Source organism: Phalangium opilio, unplaced genomic scaffold (genome assembly GCF_054372755.1).
Source record: "Phalangium opilio isolate 3A_F unplaced genomic scaffold, DU_Popi_V2 ptg000209l_1, whole genome shotgun sequence".
NCBI classification, from domain to species: Eukaryota; Metazoa; Arthropoda; class Arachnida; order Opiliones; family Phalangiidae; genus Phalangium; species Phalangium opilio.
The window spans coordinates 1,153,730-1,175,681 of record NW_028324217.1 but is presented as its reverse complement, the minus strand read 5'-3'; the positions used below and the strand labels follow the sequence as shown (position 1 = coordinate 1,175,681).

The window sequence follows — 21,952 nt, the reverse complement described above, 5'->3', positions numbered from 1 at the left end:
ATTGCAATCGCAAAATGCACTGTATTAAAAAGGAAGCTTGGGGTTTGTTTTTAATTTTACAGGTCAATTAACGGTGCATCAAAACACTCATCTCGATGTTCGGCCTTATAAATGCGATTTATGCGGAGCAAGTTTTCGGCAATTGGGTCATTTGCAATTTCATAAGAAGCATAAACACACGACGAAACTTATACATTCATGCGACGAATGCGGCGCCTCTTTTCAATTAAAAAAGGAACTAATTAATCACAAAATCGCGCATTCCACGGAAAATCCCATAAAATGCGATATATGCGGGATTTTTTTTCAATCCGAAATTCTTTTGATGAAACATGTGAAATCGCATCTCGAACATCCGAAACCTTTTGATATATCGAACACGCGTGATTTGCGATCCGCGAAACCGTATTCGCGACATTCGCAGAAAGGGAATGTTAGCGATAAGCCCTTTAAGTGTCATTTATGTCCGTCTAGTTTCGCGACGAAAGCTAATTTGCGACGGCACGAATTGCGACACGTTCAAGATACCCTTAAATCGACAGAATCATCGTCGCAAATTAATTTTCAAACTCCCATAAATGTCAATCCCGATAATAATTATCAGTTCAGAACTGAACAGGGATCTACGGCTAATTATAACGCGAATCAAACTGTTCCAGATTTTCAGAACAGTTTTATGAACAGTTTTCAAAGTTTCATAAATTTGGATAATTAATTTAATTTGTAATTATAAATTAATTTTTGATGACTGTATTGCACAAAGTTCAACGTTGTACTTAATTTAAAAAATTTGTAAAAAACGCAGTTTACTTTTAACATTTGCGAATAGTTCAAAACTTATCGCAAATTAAATTACGGTTCTTTAATTAAGATTTGAACTAAAATACTAATTTTTATTAATTTCATCAGTAATATTTGTATGTAGCATAATTTAATGTTGTGCATAAATGTACATTTTGTATTTACAGAATAGTTAACGCAAGCTACGTTAGCAGTTAACATTTTTCGCAATGTTTGGAATACAAGATGTGGAGTTCTTTACCATTTTGCCTCTAAGCGTTTACGACGAGATTGGCACGGAATTTTTCAAATTAATTCAACACAAGTGCGAATACGCCGTCGAAACTGTAAACCAAAACGAAGAAAACATTGTTATTTTACAATCGCAATCGGAAATTAGTGAATCGCAATCGGGTGACAGTGATGAAACCGGCATAGATCGTTCGACGAAAAAATGTGTCAAACGTCGGATAAATGCGAACAAAGCCAACACTAAACGGAAACGGTTTTCGTGGTTGTCCAATAAGAAAGTAGCCCCACTTGACGCGGCGATTGACCAATCAGATAAAGAGAAGCGTCAAGACCGTGAAGAAATATCATCAAGTTCCAGTGATGACGAGAAAAGTCAAAGTGAATCAGAAGATTCAGATTATATTCCTTCTCAAATCGACACCTTAGCAAAAACTGAACATGAATCGCAAACGGAGAAAAACATCGATCATGAAAATCAAACGAAACGATTTAAATGCAAAGCTTGCGATTCGAGCTACAGTCTTTGGTCTTCTCTTCGAAGGCACGTTAATTCCGTACATGAAGGCGTCAAGCACAATGTGAAACCTAAGAGCGAAACCCAGTTCAAGTGCAACGAATGCAACGCCACTTTTAAGCATAAAAGTTCATTGAAAGGTCACGCCTCCATTCACGAAGGTGTAAAGCCCTTTAAGTGCGATCAGTGCGGTTCGGCATTTCGTTTGAAGAACAATTTAACAACGCATTTGAAGATACACTCCGGCGAAAAGAAATTTCAGTGCGAATATTGCGGGTATCGGTGTAACACTAAAAAAACACTGGCTCATCATGAAAGAACTCATACCGATGAGAGGCCATTTCCTTGTGATCAGTGTGACATGAAATTTCGGTAAGTCTTACACTAGTTTTTGTTAGCTGAAGTAGATTAAATACAGTCAGGTACAGTTGCGTTAAGTCTTGTCATAATGCTTGTTCAGATTGAAACAACACTTGAAAAATCATCTCCTAATTCATTCGGGAGAGAAGAAGTACTTGTGCTCGGAATGCGGCAAGGAGAGCCGGCAATTAGCTCATCATTTGGTTCATCTCAGATTGCACAAAAACCGCAGCAATTTAAAATGCGAAAGATGCGGATTGGTTTTCAAAACTGAACAATTGCTGAAGGATCATTCGTTTCGTGTTCACGAGGGAGGTCCCGATATTTGGCAATGTTCCGATTGTCCCATGGTATTTAACCAAAGATCGGAGTACAAGCAACATCGTAGTTCCGTCCATCCAACCAGAAAGTACGAATGCGAAATTTGTGGATTAGAGGTAAGTGCGAACTTGGTTATCTTTTTGCGAAAAAATTGCATTTAAAGCAATTTGCTAATTATTTTTTTCAAGTGTCGCGCTTTGGCAAATTTGCTTGTACACCAAAGTAGACATACGAACGAAAAAGCGTTTAAATGCAACTTATGCGATTATACTTGCAACCAAAAATCGCAATTAAATGTTCACGAGTTAATTCACACGGATGCGAAACCGCATCAATGTGAAACGTGCGGAAAGTCATTTCGACTCAAAGGTCAGCTAACAGTTCATAAAAACACTCACTTGGACGCGCGCCCCCATAAATGCAACCAATGCGGCGCTTCGTTCCGGCAAATCGGTCACTTGCAATTTCACAAAAAACATAAACATAAAACTAGCATGATTCATTCGTGTGAAATTTGCCACGCTACATTTCGTTTGATAAAAGAACTTAATAATCACAAAATAATTCACACAAGTGAAACTTCGTTTCAATGCGACAAATGCGATACTGTCTTTCGTACTGAGATATTGTTACAAAGACATTCGAAAGTTCACGATAATGAAGGCGATAAATCCTCGCTCAACTCTGAATTGAAGGGACACTCGAGTCGTAATCGGGACAACGATAATATCGCGCGTGAAAAAACATTTAAATGCGATAAATGCCAAGCTGGTTTTAAAACCAAATCCGGTTTGAAGAAACACCAATTGCGACATGGAAAAGATGTTCAAATGAACCAGAATTTCCCAACATTACAAACTGAACATGCTTTAGGACACGCTTCAAACGATGATGAACTCGATTATGGCATCAATAATCCCGCGATAAATACCGATTTACAAACAAATTATATGAGCGTGTTTCAACACTTTGTACATTACAACTAATCAATCTTTATTATTTCTGTGTAATTTAATGTATCGCGAACATAAATTAATTTGTTTTACACGTAAGTACATTTCTTACATGAATATTATTTTAATTATTCCACTGTTCCTATCAAAGGTTCTGGTACAATACCTTAACCGGTATGTTCAGTGGTAGATTTAAGGGGGGGGGGCTTAACTGGGATCTGAAATGCCAAAAGGGATGGATTTTGCCCTGATAATTTTGCAATTCAAATCCCGCAATATTAATATTAATTTAAATTAAATAATGTAACTTAAATTAAGTTACAAAATTAAACGAATAGATTTCTTTTTACGTTAACAGTTAGCGGAAGTACGGAAGTAATATTAAGTTCAGTTCATTTAGTCTAAAAACATTGAAATTATTCTTAAATACTTACGAAAGATGTTGACGTTTATTCAACAAGATTCGGAACTATTTTCAATTTTGCCGCAGAGCATTTATGACGCAAACGGTTTGAAATTTTACAAAATAATTAAACACAAATGCGAATACCCTTATAATGAAACTGAAAATCAGGGTAATAAAGAAAACATTGCAAACGCGGCAATTACAAATTTGCCAACGGATGTATGTGAAATTTCGAACTCAAACCCAGAACGCGGAACCTCGGTGGTAAGACAAAGAGGTAGAGATAAAAATCGGTCAAGTGATTCATCGCGTGAATCTTCAGCCAATCAACACGAAGATCGACAATCCGTTAGCCAATCAGAGACGGAGAATTTCGAGTCGGAACATAGTTCAACTAGCGAAGACGTTCAACAAGACGAGCCAGAATTATCAGACAGCGTTAGTGACGATGATGAACAGCAAAGCGACACTTCCGTCAAAGAAACGCGTTCTCGCAAACTACGGAAATCTAATCGGGAAACTAAACCAGCAGAATCGAAAATCGGCGATAAATCGACAGGGAATCGATTTAATTGCCAGGATTGCGATGCCAGTTACAAATTTAAAAGAAGCCTTCTAAGCCATGTCAATTCGAAACATAAAGGTATCAAACCGCCTACTTCAATTATCGATGAAAAGAAATTTCAATGCGATAAATGCGGAGCTACTTTCAAGCACAAATGTTCCTTATTGGACCACGCCTCAATTCACGCTGAAGTCGCGGTTAGACCTTTTAAATGCGACCAGTGCGGCAAATCGTTTCGCGTGAAACAAATTTTGCGATCGCATTTAAAAACTCACGTCGACGATAAGAAGTTTCAATGCGAGTTTTGCGGTTATCGTTGTAGTACCAAGGCTTCGTTGCATCAACACAATAAATCTCATACTGACGAAAGACCTTATCCTTGTCACCAATGCGACATGAAATTCAGGTCGGTATTCAATGCAATTGGCATGTGCCCTAGTTGCCGATATTCGCAAATTCCAACTTAACTTTCAGGTTAAAGCATCACTTGAAAAACCATCTTCTAGTTCACACTGGAGAGAAGAAGTACTTGTGCACTGAATGCGGCAAGGAAAGTCGGCAATTAGCGCATCATTTAAAACACTTAACGTTACACAAAAATCGCAGTAATTTGAAATGCGAAAAATGCGGATTGGTATTCCAAACTGAGCAATTTCTAAAAGATCATTCTTATCGAGTTCACGATGGTGGTCCTGGAATTTGGCGATGTTCAGACTGTCCTCTTATTTTTCACGAGTCATCCAAGTACAAAGCCCATCGAGTCGCTGCCCATTTCTCTAAGAAATACATGACGAGCAAGACCAGTCAACACGAATGCGAAATTTGTGGATTAAGGGTGAGTATTGCGTTTAAAATTGGCTTCCAATAGAACCATCCCACTCATGTATTTAGGTCCTGTCCCTTATTGGAAGAACATCCTTTATATTAAATTCATTCATTATTTGTCTTTGAAGTGTCGATCGCAAGCTACTCTCGGCTACCACAAACGAACTCATACAAACGAAAAACCCTTTAAATGCACTTCCTGCGATTATAGCTGCAATCTTAAATCGCAACTGACTTTGCATTTGCGAATACACACTGGCGAAAAACCGCATCAATGTGAAACGTGCGGGAAATCATTTCGACTTCACGGTCAGTTGGCCGCGCATAGAAACACGCATCTTGACGCGCGTCCACATAAATGCAACCAATGCGACGCGGCCTTTCGTCAAATCGGACACTTGCACTTTCATAAAAAGCATAAACACAAAACGAACATGATGCATTCGTGCGACGTCTGCGGAACTAACTTCCGATTAAAAAAGGAACTAAAAAATCACAAAATTGTTCATACCAGCGAGACATCATTTCAATGCGAAACGTGCTCGACCGTTTTTAGTAGCAAAAGCCTCTTCGATCTTCACGTCAAAGTTCACGAAACTGAGGGAGTTCCGAAATCATTTATGTGCGATTCGTGCGGAAGTGTTTTCAACCATTTTACGGAACTATTTGAACATCGGCGTAATTTATGCGGTCCAAATAATACTTCCAATGCAAACGATAAGCCTTTTAAATGCGGACAATGCCAATCCGCCTTTAAAACCAAAGCGAATTTAAGGAAACACGAATTGAGACATCGTAAGAAGAAAGCGGAAACGGAAAAGAATGAAAATTTCGCGAGGAGGACGGCGGAAGAAGGAAATGAAGGGTTACAAGTAGCCGGTCCTTCAAATGTCCAGCAAGTACTTGAACAAACGCCCGGAAATGTACTTGAATACAACGTTGTTGACAATCCGATTCCGGCATCAACTGACTTTCAAACGTCTAGTTTCATTGGCAATTTTCAACAATTCGTTAATTACAATTAATCTAAGTTACCTTAATTAAAATATTCAGTTGTAAACTAATTTTCATTCAATTTTGATTGATTAATTAAAATGTTAATGTACAAAAAGAATAATTACAAGGAGTTACAAATCTATTGAAGTAGGTGTTTAATACTGATTTGAATTGCATCCACTGTTCCTATCTATGGCTCTGGTCTCTATGTACCTTAGCCGGTATGTTCAGTGGTAGATTTAAGGGGGGAGGGAATGGGGGAACAGGTAATTGAGGGACTGAACCGGCTCAGCCAATGGGAATCGTTTTAAGAACTTCTCATCGTATTTTTCAGTCCCTCAATAGACCATTTATTTATACGGGTTTTTAGATTTAGTTTTTATCGTAAAAGTATTTTAATATAGTCCTTGAGTGCCTTGGAACTTTATAATTGTAATTTTCCAAGCCACTCAAATATAATAACCTCCTTAACTAGTGTAAAAGTATTTTTAATATAGTATTTGAGCGGCTTATAACTGTATAATTTCTCTTTATTTTTCGTCCAAGCCCCTCAAATACTATAGCCTCTTTATATTGTTTATAAGTTTTTGAGTGAAATTGTAAATTTATATTTGCAATTTTCCAAGCCACTCAAATACTACAGCCTCCTCATCTCTTATATAAATAAATATTTCAATATAGTGTTTGAGTGGCTTTAAGTTGTATGCTAAATTTATTTTTTAAACTACTACAGCCTAAATACATTGTGTATAAATTTTTTGACTATAGTATTTCAGCGGCTTGTATCTTTATATTTTTGAAGGGGGGGGGGGCAAGCCCTTCAAATACTACATCGTAAATTAATTTAAAACTTAATTTATGCATAATTAGAAGGTAGGGATCGTTTTAATATATTTACAGGTCTCTCTACTAAAATTGCATGGTGGTCTATTTTTTCTGAATTGAAACTATAATTCGAAATACCCAGAATTATTACGTAATTTAAAAATGTGCGTTTTGAACTTTGATGACGAACTCGGTGTTCTACCAATCAGCATCTACGACAACGTTGAAACTAAATTCTACAAAATAATTCACCATAAATGCGAATACCTCGACTCGAGTGACGCGGAAAATCAATGCGAACTAGACCTAGACGTTAGTCGCGAAACATTTGAAGAAACACCGCCTCAAGTACCTCCTAAAAAGGGTTTTAAACGTAAAAAAACCAGCGGAATTATCGCCAAAAAACGCGCGGCTTTAAAAATCGCTAAGAAAACCGCGAAAGAAACTTCGGAAAATTCCAACAGCAGTTGCGATGATGGTAACTCCGGAGATGACCAAATGGCGCATAGCGATTCATCCGACGGTAAATCAACTTCATCCGATGATGACGCTAACGATTCGGATTTTGGCCAATCAGCAAAAACCATTAAGAAAAAGTGCGTAACATATATCGCGTGTGACCAATGCGATGAAACGTTTGAGAAAAAAATTGAGTTACGAAGACACAAGAAGAACGTTCACGATACCGAAAAAGAGTTTAGATGCGATAAATGCGACGGAGTTTTTAAAAGCAAATGGGTGTTGAAAAGCCACTCCACCATTCACGATGGAATTAAACCTTTTAAATGCGACCAATGCGATATGTCCTTCCGTATGAAGACTGACCTTAAGAGTCATCGGGTCATACATACCGGAGAGAAACCGCATCAGTGTTCTTATTGTGGTTTCCGGTAAGTTTAATCACGAGCTCGCAGGTGGTGGCAGAAATGCATACAGCTAATAGGAACCATTGCGTTTCCAGCCATGTTCACTCGACGTATCTAGGTGGGTTTTATGGGAGGAGCTAGCAAGACTAATCATTATGTATGACGAATTTTACCCAAGCGAATTAATAATCTACCTCACTGCCCCTTACACCTTGGGCACTCGCGTTGTTACTAACCAATGAAATCGCGGTTAGATAGACGTCAGAATTATCATTAGGCGTGTTCTCAAGCCCGGTATACCCACAAAACCCAAGTAGATATTCCCAACATCTGTATGTATTCCTGCTCCATGTTACCCCACCGTTCAACTTAACCCGGAACGGAACCTGTGAATATACTTACCCAAATTTCAGTTGCGCCGCAAAGAGATACTTGTACGTCCACGAACGAAGTCACACCGACGAGCGACCATTTTCGTGTGACGAATGCGACGCCAAATTCCGTTTAAAACATCATTTGATCAATCATAAGCGTGTCCATACGGGTGAGAAGCCATTCATGTGCGATATCTGCGGACTAACGAGTCGACAAATGTCCCAACATCGCGCCCATATCAAAACCCACGAAGCCGATTCGACCGAATTCAAATGCGTCGAATGCGCCTTGTGCTTCAAAAGCGATAGACAATTGAGGAATCATAATTTTCAAACGCATATAAGGGGCGTGCCCCAAATTCAGTGGAAATGCCCCGAATGCCCTCTCACTTTCAACTCCAGGGTTGAATATAGAAATCATTGCGTTTGTAGTCATGGTAAGGAGTTTAGTCGAGTCTGTTTATGGATTACCTTAATTGTTGCGATACCGTCCCGTAGGTGGTACTTCTACAGGGCTACGATGCGGCGAATGTTCGTTGGACTTTGAAAATCGCAAAGAATACAGAAAACATTTGTTAACTCACACTAAAGTTGAAAGCCAATGCGATATTTGCGGTTTTATCGCCAGTTGCTACGCCACTCTCAAGCAACATCGACTAACTCACAATACGGAAAAACCTTATAAATGCAATTTCTGCAATTTTGCCTGTAAAGTAAAAACTGGTTTATTGCATCACCAGAAAATACATACTGGAGAAAAACCATTTCAATGCGATACATGCGGAAAAACATTTAGGTAAGTGGCAATTTTTGGATAAGACGGTAACCTGCCCTTATCCCCATTAGATTAGGCTTAGATAAGAGTTGGGCTTAGCTTTAGATTAGGCTTAGAGAAGGTGTGGGCTTATTCTAGGCTTAGGTTACGTCTTCTAGCCTAGACTATTCACAAGTGACATTCCCAAATCTGAGCCTGTCATGACAATCTTATTTTAGGCTTAAACAACACTTGAAAAACCATGAAAACATCCATTTGGACGCGCGTCCTTACGTTTGCGACGAATGCGGGGCATCATTCCGGCAATTAGCGGCCCATAATCTGCACAAACAAACTGTTCATAAACACGAGAAACCGTACGCTTGCGATAAATGCGACGCCGCCTTCCGACTAAAAAAAGAACTAAACGAACACAAAATTTTACATTCAACCGACGACCCTTACAAATGCGAGGTGTGCGGATCCATTTTCCAACACGAACTTAATTTAAAACAACACATGAAAACTCACCTTGATTTGCCTAAAAACTATACTTGTAATATTTGCGATTCGGCGTTTCGCGAGCAGTCGCATTTGACGCAACATCAAAAAACTCATTCGACCGAACGACCCTACAAATGTCAGCATTGTACGTCCACTTTTAGAACCAAAGCCAATTTGAACAGACACGAAAAAACCCATTTAAAGAATCAAGATAATGTCGGTGGTGTGTCGCACGCGTTTCCGTCTGGGGTCATTGCGAGTCACGGGGCTGCCGGAACTTCCGCTTTCCACGCCTTCCCAACATCGGAAGAAAATCAATCCATGTATTTTCACGATCCCGCTACCTTTATGAATACTTTCCATAACTTTGTCATGGATAATTAATTAATTAACCCAAATTTCTTACCCAATTAAGGATATGTAACAATGTTAAACACCTTTTAATTAAAACATTATCTTCAAAAATTTTATTTTGTTGAAAATAATAATAATAAAGTAAAGGTAAGTGAAACATATTTATTTAAAAAGTACGTATGCAATGATTTTTATTAACGTAATGTTTATCTCTCCCATGCACCCCACCCTTAAATGTCAGATATAGTAGCAGCTTACAATGGCCTTTAACCTATTTATTGTCAATTAAGTTTTATTTAAAAAATAGTTAGTATATAATAACTTTAAATAAGCTTTATAATAATTCAAGGGGGTAACCACTATGAAAACATAAAAAGGGGTGGGGGTAGTTATAGGACCGAAGTATGTACATGAGTGGGATGGGAAATCAACTGAATTTTGAGAATCGAAAATGTTAAATGTAACTTCTATGACCAGCCCTTAGATTTTGATTCAGCCCCCACAAGGGATGCATGCACACCCTAACCCACAAGTTACGAATGAACATTGGAGTATTTCCACTCATGTGCTTCAGTCCTATAACTACCATCACTTAGAGAAGGCAGTCTGTGTTGCGTTTTCACAACTTGGATAATCCGTAGGCTTGGATTTTTGTAAAGCCCGAGATGTTATAATCGAAATCGTGTTCTTTTTCGAGTTCTTTGTCCTTCTTGGAGGCGGGTATCTTATCGAAACAGTCCTCCAAGATAAACTTCTTAATTTTATTCGCGTACTCCTTGGGGAAGACATGTCGATGCGTGCAATGGTCGGAATTGTCAAAACAATACTTAACAACTTTCACACCCTGTTTAGCACGGTCGTTGGCGAATTGTTCAATTTCGTGTTGACGCACAATTCTGTCTCCGTTCGAGTACATGAATAAGTGCGGGTAATCTCGGTTACTTAAGTTCGTTATCGTGTTTCTGGCGAAGTATAATTTCTCTAAACTGTATTTGTCATCGGCTCCGGTTAATAGGTCGTAGGCTTTGTTTAAGCCAATGTTGACATATGCTGCGCAACAAATTCCTTGTCCAAGGGCTTTGTTGAGGATTGGTTTGTCTACGGCCATGACGCGTAAGTAATTAGAGATGGTTTCAGGTGTTATGAAATTGCTCGGACAACTGTCGTAGACAATGCCAGAGACCCGGATACTACTGTGTTCCGGTTTTTCTAGTTCTAAAAGGTAACGTTTAGTCAGGGATAGATTTAATTTTAGAAGTAGGAATGGAGAACGGAACGGTTAGTATTTACTTCAGTTATTCCGACTCATAGCCCACCCAGTATAGATAGGGCCCCTCCCTCCAACACGTAATGTAACGAAAAGTTTAAATTATCTTATTGGCTGCTCAGTTTTAAACTACGTTTTGATGACGTTGCTGACGGGGGACGGCGAAAAATAATGACGTAATTCCTTTTTACCTCTGTCGCTATGACCCTCCCGCCTCTGAATTCTTTCATACCCCCCCCCACCTCGTCCCGTGGAAGGGGGTCCGGGACTTTGACGCGCCCAGATAAATTACTCTGTTCTCCATTCCTACTTCTAAAATTAAATCTATCCCTGGTTTAGTTCAATTATAAGTAATATCAGGAATGCATGAAATTAACAAAACACGTAACATAATTTACTACATTTCTTTACTCATTTGTTGTTCACGTTACTGGTTAAAATTAACAAATGACTAACACATTATCTCCTTACCTTTTAATAAATATAAATACATAATAGATCCGCCATTACTAAATAGATGAAAGAAAACAGGCAAATCTGCGAAATCGTGAGAGTAGAGTTCTTTGAGTAAGAGCTTGGCATGGTTAGCCACCGTCACTCTGGGGTAAACGCTGTGAAAAGTACTTGGGTTGAAACGGTAGATGACCGAAGCAATGCCCAAACTCTCGTATATTTGGGAGAAGGAGTACAGTTTACGGAAATCGGATCCAACCCAACCCAAGATGAAGACGACGCCTTGTTTGTCCCTTAGAGAGCGAGTTTCCCGGGTGTATTGAGGGTTTATCGTTAGTATTTGTTCTCTACCCATTTTGCAGCGTGGTAGTTTATATGTTGATGTATTTGCAATTGCAGATGCCAAATTAATAAGCAACGGCCATTCAGCTGAAATATTAATTTTTGCAATGTAATAACAGCCCACAAAGTCACCAGAGTGACTGACGCTAATAGAGGGAACTATTTACATCGCGTTTGTGATTCGGTTTAGTAACCTTGCTATAATAAATGTTACAATTACCCCGCTAAATTGGTGGTACACTTCTCCCTTGAAGAGAAGTATTATATACTTCTGATAACACTTAATTTTTTAAGATATCCTATAGCTCAAATGAGTCAATCATAGAATTATAGAATCGTTACCAAATTTTAATTTAAATTTTATCGGAAGCTCGATTTAGAGAACAATTTTCATAGTTTAAACATTATAAAATGCCTATAGATAATCATAATGTAAATTTTAAATTACTTACCTTTACCTTGCTGTTTATTGCCAATGATCTAATCTCGGATTATTGGAGTGTATATAATGGTGCACCTTCTCTGTTAGACAATAAAACCGCGAATGTTTTAATCAAGTGCTAAATTTCAAACAGTCCTGAAAGCAGAGCAGATCTCAATGATATTATAAATAGTAAATTCCCTTCACGAAATCTATGTTAAGGTAATCCGAAACGTTGGTATTACTTCACGTTTCGCACGAACACCCTTGAAAGCTACACGTGTGTGGTTAGATCCAGGATCGAAACTGAGCTATAAAAAGAACCTTGAGTTTCTCTTAAAATTTTTGGAAGAAATTGCTTGAAATGATCCTTCTTCGTTAGGATGTGATGTGAATTTTAATTCGCTCAAACTCCTTGTTTGGGTTAAGTATTTTCAAAGGGTTTTGGTCTATCAAGAAGTGATATCTAGTTTATTAGGGAGAAGGTGTAAGATGCCCAAGTATTAATTCGCGCGTGCCATAGTCCCAGCCAGTCCCCCTTTCAAAATACAAGGGGGGATGTAAAAGAGGGCCCCGGGCTATTTCGCTAGCTCTCCTCAGTCGGAAAATGCGTAATTTTCGTTATCATTCGCGTCGCGCTGACGTGAGTTTTCAAGAACCAATGAGATGCTGGTTGTAATTTAGAGGCGGGGATTAACTCCGGACCAACGTCTTTTGGACTGGAGATAAAGCTAGATTATAAATGTGCAGGCGAATTTATACCTTCTCCCAAATAAACTATAGATATCACTTCTTGGTCTATAAAGGGTTGATTTAAACGTATCTTCCATATTAATGAAATTTCAGTTTGACCCTTAGAGATGGAGGGAAATTGAAGATTAAGGTTCAAAGGTCATCGATTATAATTTTTATGTGGTTATCTTTAAATCGGGAAAACGTTTCGGGTGATAGACCAGGGTTTCTACTTTTCAAGGTTAACCACTGCACCATAAAAAGGGCGTTTGAAGATTATGGGTGATTAATAGTGGTGATTAATGAAGTTCAATTAAATTTGAAATTGACGTTGATTATTTAAATTAAATTAATTTTAAATTCTAATTAATTGGGAAGATTATAGAAAATCAATCGTGATAATTAATGAAGTTCAATTAAATTTGAAATTGGCGTTGATTAATTCATTGATTAAATGCCAATTTATTTAAGGGGTCATACAGGGGTCAGCAGATAATCATATCGAAATGGTGATAGAAGTACAGAACATTTTCGATTCTCAAAATTCAGTTGGTTTCCCATAGAACCATCCACGCATCCCACTCAAGGACATCGGTCCCATAATTACCCTCCCTTTTTGGAAGAACACCCTGTATATTTTGTAAAAAAATATCCAATGATATTATAATGACATGTACTTGAGGCAAAATAGCGAAATTCATATCACTATAGTAGTTAATATCTTCAAAGGTATTATTACCATAAGTTTATGAGATTTGTTCCGTTCCATAAGTTTGTTAATCTCTGGTAACTTAGAAACTGGAGCTTGTAATTTTGAAGTGATTGAATGAGGGAGGTCATAGATTCAGGGTAAAGCGAGCGACATACGCCTGGTGAGTGGGGCGCTGCTGTCAAATTTGGGTAACTTAGTAAGTTCAGACTAATTAGGACCTAGATGGAACTTGGTCCTAGCTGCAAAATTAATTAACCACCACCTGCACCGAGTGTAGTTAGGACTTCAATTGACTCGCTTAATTCCGTCGTTCTCCTTCTCGAACTAGTTATCTCGAGTACTGTAAGTCCATCTCAGTAGCATTACGAACTCGTACAGGTAGTGCCATTCATACTTATGGAACGGAACATATCACTTATAAACTTATGCATACTATTATTGAAATTGAATTTCTTTAAATCAAATTATTCACATTTTTTTCCCTCTTATTTTAAAGAAAACCGGCTCGGATATGGGGCTGTGTAATTCTCAGAGGGAGGGGACATTGATGTAATAATCTGTTTTCTTTTTTTTTTTCACCCATTTTGAAGGTCGACTTATTAGGTAGAATGCCTCGAAGCGGCATAGGCAACGAAAGTGTATTTGAGACGAGGCCAGCTAATGAATTTTATATGATATTTTCAGTATTTGATAAGGATTTTATAAGAGTTTTATAAAAATAGTGTAACAACGAAGATCAGTGTTGATTCTAGTTACGTAAGTTAAATAACTATTTTAAAGAATTAGGAAATTATTTCGATATCAAATTGTGTAAGAAGAATTAAACGAGAAGGACAGATTTATTATCATGAGAAGTCAAATAAGACGTGTTTACTTTTATATAGTTATTTATTTATTTATTTTTTTATTAAGTACTTCTAATGTATTTATTCAAATTCAATTATCTCAAGTACTAATTGACTTAAGGCGTATTAATTAGTACTGTTAGATAGAGGACAATTTGGGCTATAAGACGTGTTTACTTTTATAGTTATTTATGTATATATTTTTTATTAAGTACTTCTAATGTATTTATTCAAATTCAATTATCTCAATTACTAATTGACTTAAGACATATTAATTAGTACTGTTAGATAGAGGACAATTAGGGCTATAATATCCACTACGGATTTTACCGGAAGCATTGTTAATGACGTCACAAACTTTCCTTTCTCCATTTTCATTCGCCGTTACCATTTCATGGGAGTTTTAAATTTAATATTATCTGAAATTTTAATTGGACTAAGGTCTATTATAGAGACCGTTTAGAGCTAACGCATAGAGGACCATTAGGAGGGCTATTATCTACAACTATTTGGGAAATTATTAATTATATATATTATTATTCTAGCATTTGTAGCGTTTGATTAAAGTCCAAGAAAATTCAAGTTCTAATATTTTTAAATTATAGGCCTAGTTGTTTATTTCCTCAATTAAAATGCATGTTTTTTAAACACGTACAGAATTAGAGTGTTTAAAATCTTGATAGATTAATATTTAAATATTACTGTTTAATATTTAAATTTGACAGTTAATTTATTGAAAACCAGCTTTGATATATGACTGTATAGGTGTAATTATTTGTAATATTATTTTTTTTTAACAGGACGCTGAGAAATTGAGTCCAAGTAACTAAGAAACTATACACGTATAATAATCAAGGCCGGCTAATTATTTTCGTTACCTTTTAGGAGTTGGTGTGCTATAAATATTGCGCATTTGAAGCTTTGTCGTAAACAAGTGGATGTACGACAGCGTTGCTCATTCTCATTACGTAAGTGAAAAGCGCACTATTTTAAAAATTGCATAAGATGAGTGTACTTAATTAAATCGAAGGACAAGGTTTATTTTTTTAATGAGTTAAGTAATAATCATGCGCTATTAAATAAATTTAGATCAAAAGAAGACGTGTTTAATTTAATAACTTTCTATTTTTGTTGCGAATGTATTTATTCAATTATCTCAAGTACTAATTAAACTAAGTCATATTAATTAATATTATTAGATAGAGGGTAATTAGGGCTATCATATATACAAGGTATTTCACTGGAAGTATGGCTAATCCAGAGTTATTACGTCACTAAATTCCCCCTACTTTTTTTAAATTTCACGTACGAGGTTTTTGAAAATTGAAATTATATTCAAAGTTAATTATATCATGACCTAATTAACCTAAGTCCTTTTAATTAATACCATTGGATAGAGAATAATTAGGGCTCTTAAATACGCGAGGGAGTTTCTCACAAGCATAGTTAAGCTAGAGTAATAATGACTTTGCAAATTTGAAACACTATCCAAAATTGTCGAATTGAGTCTGAAATGAAAATTTTCTAATTATTTCCTGGACCCAAATTTTTTGAGAAGCACGAGGTAGAATAGTGTTACTTGTTAAATCAGAGTTGCTAAACGTGATAACTTTTACTTTTATGTTTATCTAGATATACTTCCTGATGTAAGTTTCTCCGTGATGACGTCGAATCCAAAGGCGGTGGTTTTCATTTTAGGCTGGGTTGGAAGTAACGAATTAAATTTGAGAGTTTTTGAAAACATCTACGAAAGATTCGGAGTTCAAACCGTAATTTCCGCTGTTAAAGTCCGGAATGTGTTACACCCGAATGTTAATTCTTGGTACAAGAACCAAGCCAAAAAACTAATTTCGCAATTGTTCGAAAGAAAACTGCAACACTTGCCGTTGTTTTTCCATAGTTTCAGCAACGGTGGAGCCTACTTATACTATCACATAATTATAAAGTAATCTTCCTTAACCTGTTTATTAAATAACCCTGCAACCGTAGGAATGCATACAGCTACTGGGTTCTAATTGTAAATTTTTGTATTCAAAGGTTATTGGAAAAACAGGATTACAAACCTCAAATATCAGGCGCTATTTTCGACAGTGCACCAGTTAAATTTTGTTTCGAAACTATGCGAGGTTTCACGTCAGCCGTTTTCACTTCAAACCCCGTATTTAACCTTTGCATCTCTTGCATTCTGTATGTTGGAATCACAGTGCATCGTGTCTTTCAATCTGACTTGGATTTTGCCAATTCCGCCGGTCTTTTGGTCGCACTTCCGGCTAGGTGTCCGGAGTTGTACTTGTATTCAACGTCGGACATCGTAGCGCCTTACCGGACCCTAACCGCTTTCATTGAACGACGAAAACACACCGGTGTTCATGTACTTACCAAGTGCTGGGATGACACCGAACATGTTAAACACGTTATTGGACATTACACGGAATATACTGAAAGTTTGGAACGTTTTCTTTCCGATAATCTTAAGATAAGTGATCATTTGTCAATCTTAGAGAGTACGAGACTTTGAAGTTCTATAGAGATCAACTTCGAGTTCAGTTGTATGTAGGCCTAGTATGTATAGTTATTGAGCGTCTTGGACGCAACCATTGGGAAAAAAACAGACTTTTTTCAATTAGAATTGGGGTTGCTCTAAGGAACTCAAAGACTATAGAAGTCTGCGTGAAAAGAGCCAATACACAAAGAGATACTTAAGCGTGTAACGTGCAAAAAATATTATTCTTTATTATCATCGCAATTTACCAAAAAACGTTGAAGGAAAAATTCTACTTCTACAGAAAAATATTTTATAAATTTTTTTATAACATTTCTGATAGATTTGATTATAAAAGCCATTTGAGTATTTTTAATTTAAACAATCAATTTGTGTACATTTTAATCGTGAAAAACAGTATTTGTTTGTTTATCGACACCAAGAAATTCTCGGTATTATCAAAAAAACAACAACAAATGGTTTCGAAAACATTTAACTATTTTTATGGTACTTGTAAACGAGGCAAGCAGCTACCGTATCTTCAATGGCCATACCTAGAAAGTTAAGTACTTGTTGACCAACTGGTCATCAATGGACCAGTATACTGTACCTTACCTTGGGATCTGAAAAGTGTTATATCGTCTTTGCAACTTGGTTTCACTTTAGCGATAACTTCCCCGATTTCAGCGTAAATTGGGGCCTGAAAGATACACATGGTATTGATATGTAAGGAAACAAGAGATACAGGTACTTAAGAACTCAAGAGTGGTGTTTGTTTAACCTTTGATAAGATTATATCACCAGATTCCGAAAGAGCAGCTTCTTTACTGTCGACGTAAACTTTGGCTTTGTTCATCAGGTCATCATCGAGTTCACGCCATGTTGGATCGCATGCTCCAACCGCTGTTGGTTAAAATGAACTTGGTCATGACTTTAAAAGGCTAGAAAGATGGCAACTTAACCCTTCTTTCAACCTAGCCTAAGCCTAATCTAAAACTTAACGTAATCCTAATCTAACCTAAGCCTAACCTATTGTTAATCCTAAGCTAACCTAAGCCTAACCTATTGTTAATCCTAAGCTAACCTAAGCCTAACCTATTGTTAATCCTAAGCTAACCTAAGCCTAACCTATAGTTAATCCTAAGCTAACCTAAGCCTAACCTATAGTTAATCCTAAGCTAACCTAAGCCTAACCTATAGTTAATCCTAAGCTACCTAAGCCTAACCTATAGTTAATCCTAAGCCAACATAATCTTAACCCTAATCTGGGTCAGGTTGCCACGTCTAACCTCCTTGGAGACTTTACCATTGATGTGAACTCCGGTTTTAAGCCAAGCTCCTTTAAGAACCGGTTCTCGAGATAAGGTGCAAGTCACAATGACGTCAGCATTGTTTACCGCGTCTTCGGCATTCTCGAAGAATTCGCATTTCATGTTAAGAGCCTTTATTTCTTCCACTAAAATCATACCACTTTCTTTCCTATGGTTCCAAACTCTAACCTGTAGAAATGGTTAACAAAAACTGAAAAATTAAAAAACCAAGGCCTAATGAAAAACGGTTACATATCACAACAACTGTCAGCTTTTCAGAATTAAACCCGAGAATTACTTTAACTGTTTAAAAATGCTTTATTCTTTGAGAAATAGTTACATTCGCGTCGGATTTTACTTAGTCGTTAGGGGTCTTCCCACCAGTAAGGTCTAATATTGTCCATTGGGTCAGTTGGGATATGGGGTCGTTCAATAGCCACTAGCTTGTCGATATGATACAGGAATTGCGGTTTGCCACACTTATACCATATCTGTCGATCGATTCTATTGGCTCGAAACGAAATTGGAAGATGCAACTCTCTGTAGACACGTTCAGCCAAGGTCAAAGTGGGCAAGAAAACAGGTAAGTAACGCGGCAACAAATCCCACATCTTGGCCTTGATGACGGCCATGAAGACGCTTCGGTATCTAGACGGGTGCAAGGTCACCGTGTCCTTACCAGTTAAACCAATGTCATCAATGACCATTCTGGCGTATTTTGACCTTGGCAATGTGGCCATGGCGTCGAGCAAGCGGCATAAGTGGGTGGGGCTTTCTAAGATGCCGATTTTGGCGGACACTGGGGTGTCGCGCCAACAATACTGCAGGAAATAGCGGTAACGTCCATCGTTTGGGTATTGTTTGACGCATTCAATCAGACGAAATAACAGACGATATAATAAGTAGGGTGATAAGTAATCCTCGGCGTAAATCATAGCTGTTAAGAACATATCTTGATAGGGCCATTCCAATAAGTCGAATAGTTCCTGTTGGTTACTGCGGCTTTACGGAGATATGTTAAGTTAGCATTAACCGTAAACCATCCTAATATGACGTCCCAATAACTCATGACGCATAAACACATACCTAAAGTAATTGATCTGTTGTTTCAAGTTCAACCTAGTTGTCAAGAAATTGACGATACAATTTGGGTTCAAATTGCCACGTCGACCAAGATGATCCCTGTCCAAACAGATTTTCCTTTCAACTTCAGTAAGTTTATCCCAAAAGTACGTCATCGTCTCGACGGTACCATGACGCGCCACTTCCAAAAAGACTGGCAAATGCGGTGTCACGTCTTCGTTGATCTTTTTCACATCGGTATCCAAAACTTCTATTTCCCCTTCGATACAATGGATCCAGTAACTAACCAGCCTGGACTCTCGCTGGCGGACATGCTGAAAGAAGTTATGGCCCAGATGCGCGGGTCTAATTTGAGTCCATAGCAGGAATATGTCCTCGGTTAGATTATGGTAACAAGCCAGATCGAAACGTTGACGGAGGTTTATTATGGGATCTTTAACCATCATGGAGACCATTCCTCTATGGTCTAGAGTACCTTTTGAAGATAAGTAATTGGTTAATAAGATTCAAGAAGAGTGTTCCAATAACAGTGCACCGTAGACACGTGCCTAGAGGCCACGGTGCTCAGGGGACCCCGAACGCCTAGCCCCCCCCCCAGTCACTGTCCAACGCGAACGAAACTTACCTTGAGTAGTCCAACGTATCTTCTTGGCGTACTTCGTGAGAACGTAATCTTCCAGACGCAAAAAAGGCGTCATGTTAGTTCGATGGAAGAGTATCCATCGGATTATTTGTTCCCCTAGGTAGTTTAACCGCGTACTAACCAACAATCTCGCATCACTAGGCACCCCGAGATTAACCAACTTTTTAATCATACTTTGTTCTAATTCGCGCCAATGTTCTTGATGGGTTGGATCGCATTTCCCGATTAATTTAACAGTGTCGTGAGAATTCCATAAAAGGGTTGACACCTTAGTCAAACTTAAACAAAGCAAAGATGGTGCCGTGAATTTAAAAACCATGTTTGTCCTTTATATTATTAGCAGTTTTAGAAAGTTAGAAATCTTAAAACATTGTCCTTAAGTGGTTGAATATACAGTTCTACTTGGTAAACATGGTGATGTACCGGATATAGAGTTAAAAACCACGTTGCAAAACCGACGAGGGCTTAACCGCGAGGTTAGGGCTATGGGCGGAGAGCCCGCCGCTGCAAGCTGCTTGAAACTGTACTGTACAACTGATTGTTTTGGCGATTTCAACGTGGGCCATTTCTTAGGCTTATCAGTGACGTCACGGTTTTACCCCCCCCCCCCGGGAAGCCCGCCATTTTGTAAGCTTATCAGTGACGACACGCTTTTACCCACCAACCGGAGCCGCCCCTTCAATAAATTGTTATCTTTGAAAATATTTGAACTTAATCATGTATTAAACAAACAATATTGAAATAGCTAGATTTTTTCGAAGTATCAGAGTTCAAGCAGAAAAAGCTATCTATGACGTCACCGAATTGATAATATAGGTATGTCCCCGGTCTACGCCATTTTTTCTACTCGGGCCTATTTTGAATTGGCGCCATATTTGAATCGGTAAGACCCACGTGGATTAACATACCTCGTCAAATTTGTACATTGCGTTCAAAATCCACCAATGACTTCTAGCTTGAACTCCAGCGCCAAGAAGCGCCAATATTTTGGGTGAATTCGTAGCCAGATACTGCCAAAAGAAGCCATTATCGGTTAGGCCTAACAGATCTAAAACTGATGGCTCACCTTTGTAGCAATGGCCGAAACCGCCGCTGTTCTAATGGCGGTTAAATCGTTGCCCTCAATGACCTTTAATTATTTTTCAAGGGCGCGTTAAACTAACTGACCGACCATGACGTAATGGTTTTACTTAAAGAGGCTGGCCGGAGCTGTTGGGGTGAAGGGGGGGGTGGGGGTCATACTGTTGGTTAGCATATTGCTTACCCGCCCACCGCGACGGTGGCGCCATTCCTTATGGCCAAAGAGCTGTGTGTTTTCCCCTGAACTAAGGGCGGACTTCACCCCAACAGCGCCGGTTAGCCCCTTTAACCTACCGCTTTGAATGAACCAGTACGGCTTGAGAACACGAAAACATTTGATTGAATAGTAGGTAAGGCTCTTTGGCGATTTTCGGGGAAAACAGTTACAATTTTGGTGGTAAACATATCTTGGTAACTCGTGTAGCCCGGCATTGTCAAAAATAATCTGAACAAAATTTAAATCAATGGAGGATTATCCCATTAACTACAAACAAGCAATTACTAGGCCTAGTGCACTAAGGGATTCGTCGTACTTATGAAACTATGCTACTTTTATTGGATAACGTACCCGCTATGTTTAGGAACTTCAACCGGCGTTCTATGAGGTTGAACTACTTGACCATCGTTAATTGAAAAAGACGCCAAAGCTTCTTCAAGTGCTTTTAAGAACGCGGAAACGTTAGTTTTAAGAATTTCCGCGGCGATTTCCGACGTGATATGTTTGAACGCGCTCATAGTTACTAATGATTACGTTATAAGTATTTGGCGGTTTGATAACTATAAGTAACTAACTAGTTCTGTTTTGACTAACTAGAGCTGGGTTTTATACGGTAAACCAAGGCAGAATCTAAAACAGTCTACATGTAAAAAACGCGGTCGATATCATCCAAATTATTATCTAACAAGGAGAATCGAAATAATTGGATTAGAAAT

General features: G+C 38.0%; 6 protein-coding genes across 13 annotated transcripts in view; 3 read left to right on the top strand and 3 right to left on the bottom strand.

The window, feature by feature from the left end:
- LOC149618200 (uncharacterized) overlaps window positions 1-3,679 on the top strand; it is a 53,088-nt gene extending 49,409 nt beyond the window's left edge. For 2 of the 5 annotated variants that reach the window (XM_089855362.1, XM_089855364.1), the window contains exon 6: window positions 63-959. In XM_089855362.1, coding sequence (XP_089711488.1) covers window positions 63-715 — 653 coding nt within the window. In that variant the 3' untranslated portion in view covers window positions 716-959. The other 3 variants (XR_016375464.1, XM_089855360.1, XM_089855363.1) reach the window with 3 other exon arrangements.
- LOC149618199 (uncharacterized) lies at window positions 3,483-9,760 on the top strand. The gene is made up of 8 exons (XM_089853967.1): window positions 3,483-4,557; window positions 4,626-4,986; window positions 5,105-5,998; window positions 6,843-6,845; window positions 6,921-7,687; window positions 8,077-8,474; window positions 8,536-8,833; window positions 9,031-9,760. Exons 1-8 carry the CDS (start codon window positions 3,620-3,622, stop codon window positions 9,677-9,679), a joined length of 4,308 nt encoding a protein of 1,435 aa, XP_089710093.1. The 5' UTR covers window positions 3,483-3,619; the 3' UTR covers window positions 9,680-9,760.
- Window positions 9,748-12,452, bottom strand: LOC149618198 (transmembrane protein 53-like). The gene is made up of 4 exons (XM_089853966.1): window positions 12,378-12,452; window positions 12,164-12,288; window positions 11,388-11,798; window positions 9,748-10,864 (listed from the first exon to the last, which is right to left on the bottom strand). The coding sequence occupies exons 3-4, from the start codon at window positions 11,722-11,724 to the stop codon at window positions 10,269-10,271; spliced, it is 933 nt and encodes a 310-aa protein (XP_089710092.1). The 5' UTR covers window positions 11,725-11,798; window positions 12,164-12,288; window positions 12,378-12,452; the 3' UTR covers window positions 9,748-10,268.
- LOC149618197 (transmembrane protein 53-A-like) lies at window positions 10,425-17,288 on the top strand. Of its 4 annotated transcripts, none has more exons than XM_089855408.1 (4): window positions 10,426-10,762; window positions 15,307-15,389; window positions 16,054-16,366; window positions 16,459-17,288. In XM_089855408.1, the coding sequence occupies exons 3-4, from the start codon at window positions 16,083-16,085 to the stop codon at window positions 16,937-16,939; spliced, it is 765 nt and encodes a 254-aa protein (XP_089711534.1). In that variant the 5' UTR covers window positions 10,426-10,762; window positions 15,307-15,389; window positions 16,054-16,082; the 3' UTR covers window positions 16,940-17,288. The 4 variants fall into 4 exon arrangements, with proteins under 4 accessions (XP_089711535.1, XP_089711534.1, XP_089711533.1 ...); XM_089855407.1 differs by lacking the exon at window positions 10,426-10,762 and adding an exon at window positions 12,269-15,243; XM_089855409.1 differs by lacking the exon at window positions 15,307-15,389 and having other exon boundaries at window positions 10,425-10,871.
- Window positions 17,130-21,904, bottom strand: LOC149618195 (ketimine reductase mu-crystallin). The gene is made up of 8 exons (XM_089855402.1): window positions 21,588-21,904; window positions 21,314-21,464; window positions 21,006-21,068; window positions 20,848-20,949; window positions 18,210-18,402; window positions 17,685-17,806; window positions 17,519-17,603; window positions 17,130-17,457 (listed from the first exon to the last, which is right to left on the bottom strand). The coding sequence occupies exons 1-8, from the start codon at window positions 21,752-21,754 to the stop codon at window positions 17,396-17,398; spliced, it is 945 nt and encodes a 314-aa protein (XP_089711528.1). The 5' UTR covers window positions 21,755-21,904; the 3' UTR covers window positions 17,130-17,395.
- Window positions 18,512-20,757, bottom strand: LOC149618196 (uncharacterized). The gene is made up of 3 exons (XM_089855392.1): window positions 19,922-20,757; window positions 19,300-19,771; window positions 18,512-19,215 (listed from the first exon to the last, which is right to left on the bottom strand). Exons 1-3 carry the CDS (start codon window positions 20,256-20,258, stop codon window positions 18,579-18,581), a joined length of 1,446 nt encoding a protein of 481 aa, XP_089711518.1. The 5' UTR covers window positions 20,259-20,757; the 3' UTR covers window positions 18,512-18,578.
- Window positions 21,905-21,952: the final 48 nt, after the last annotated feature.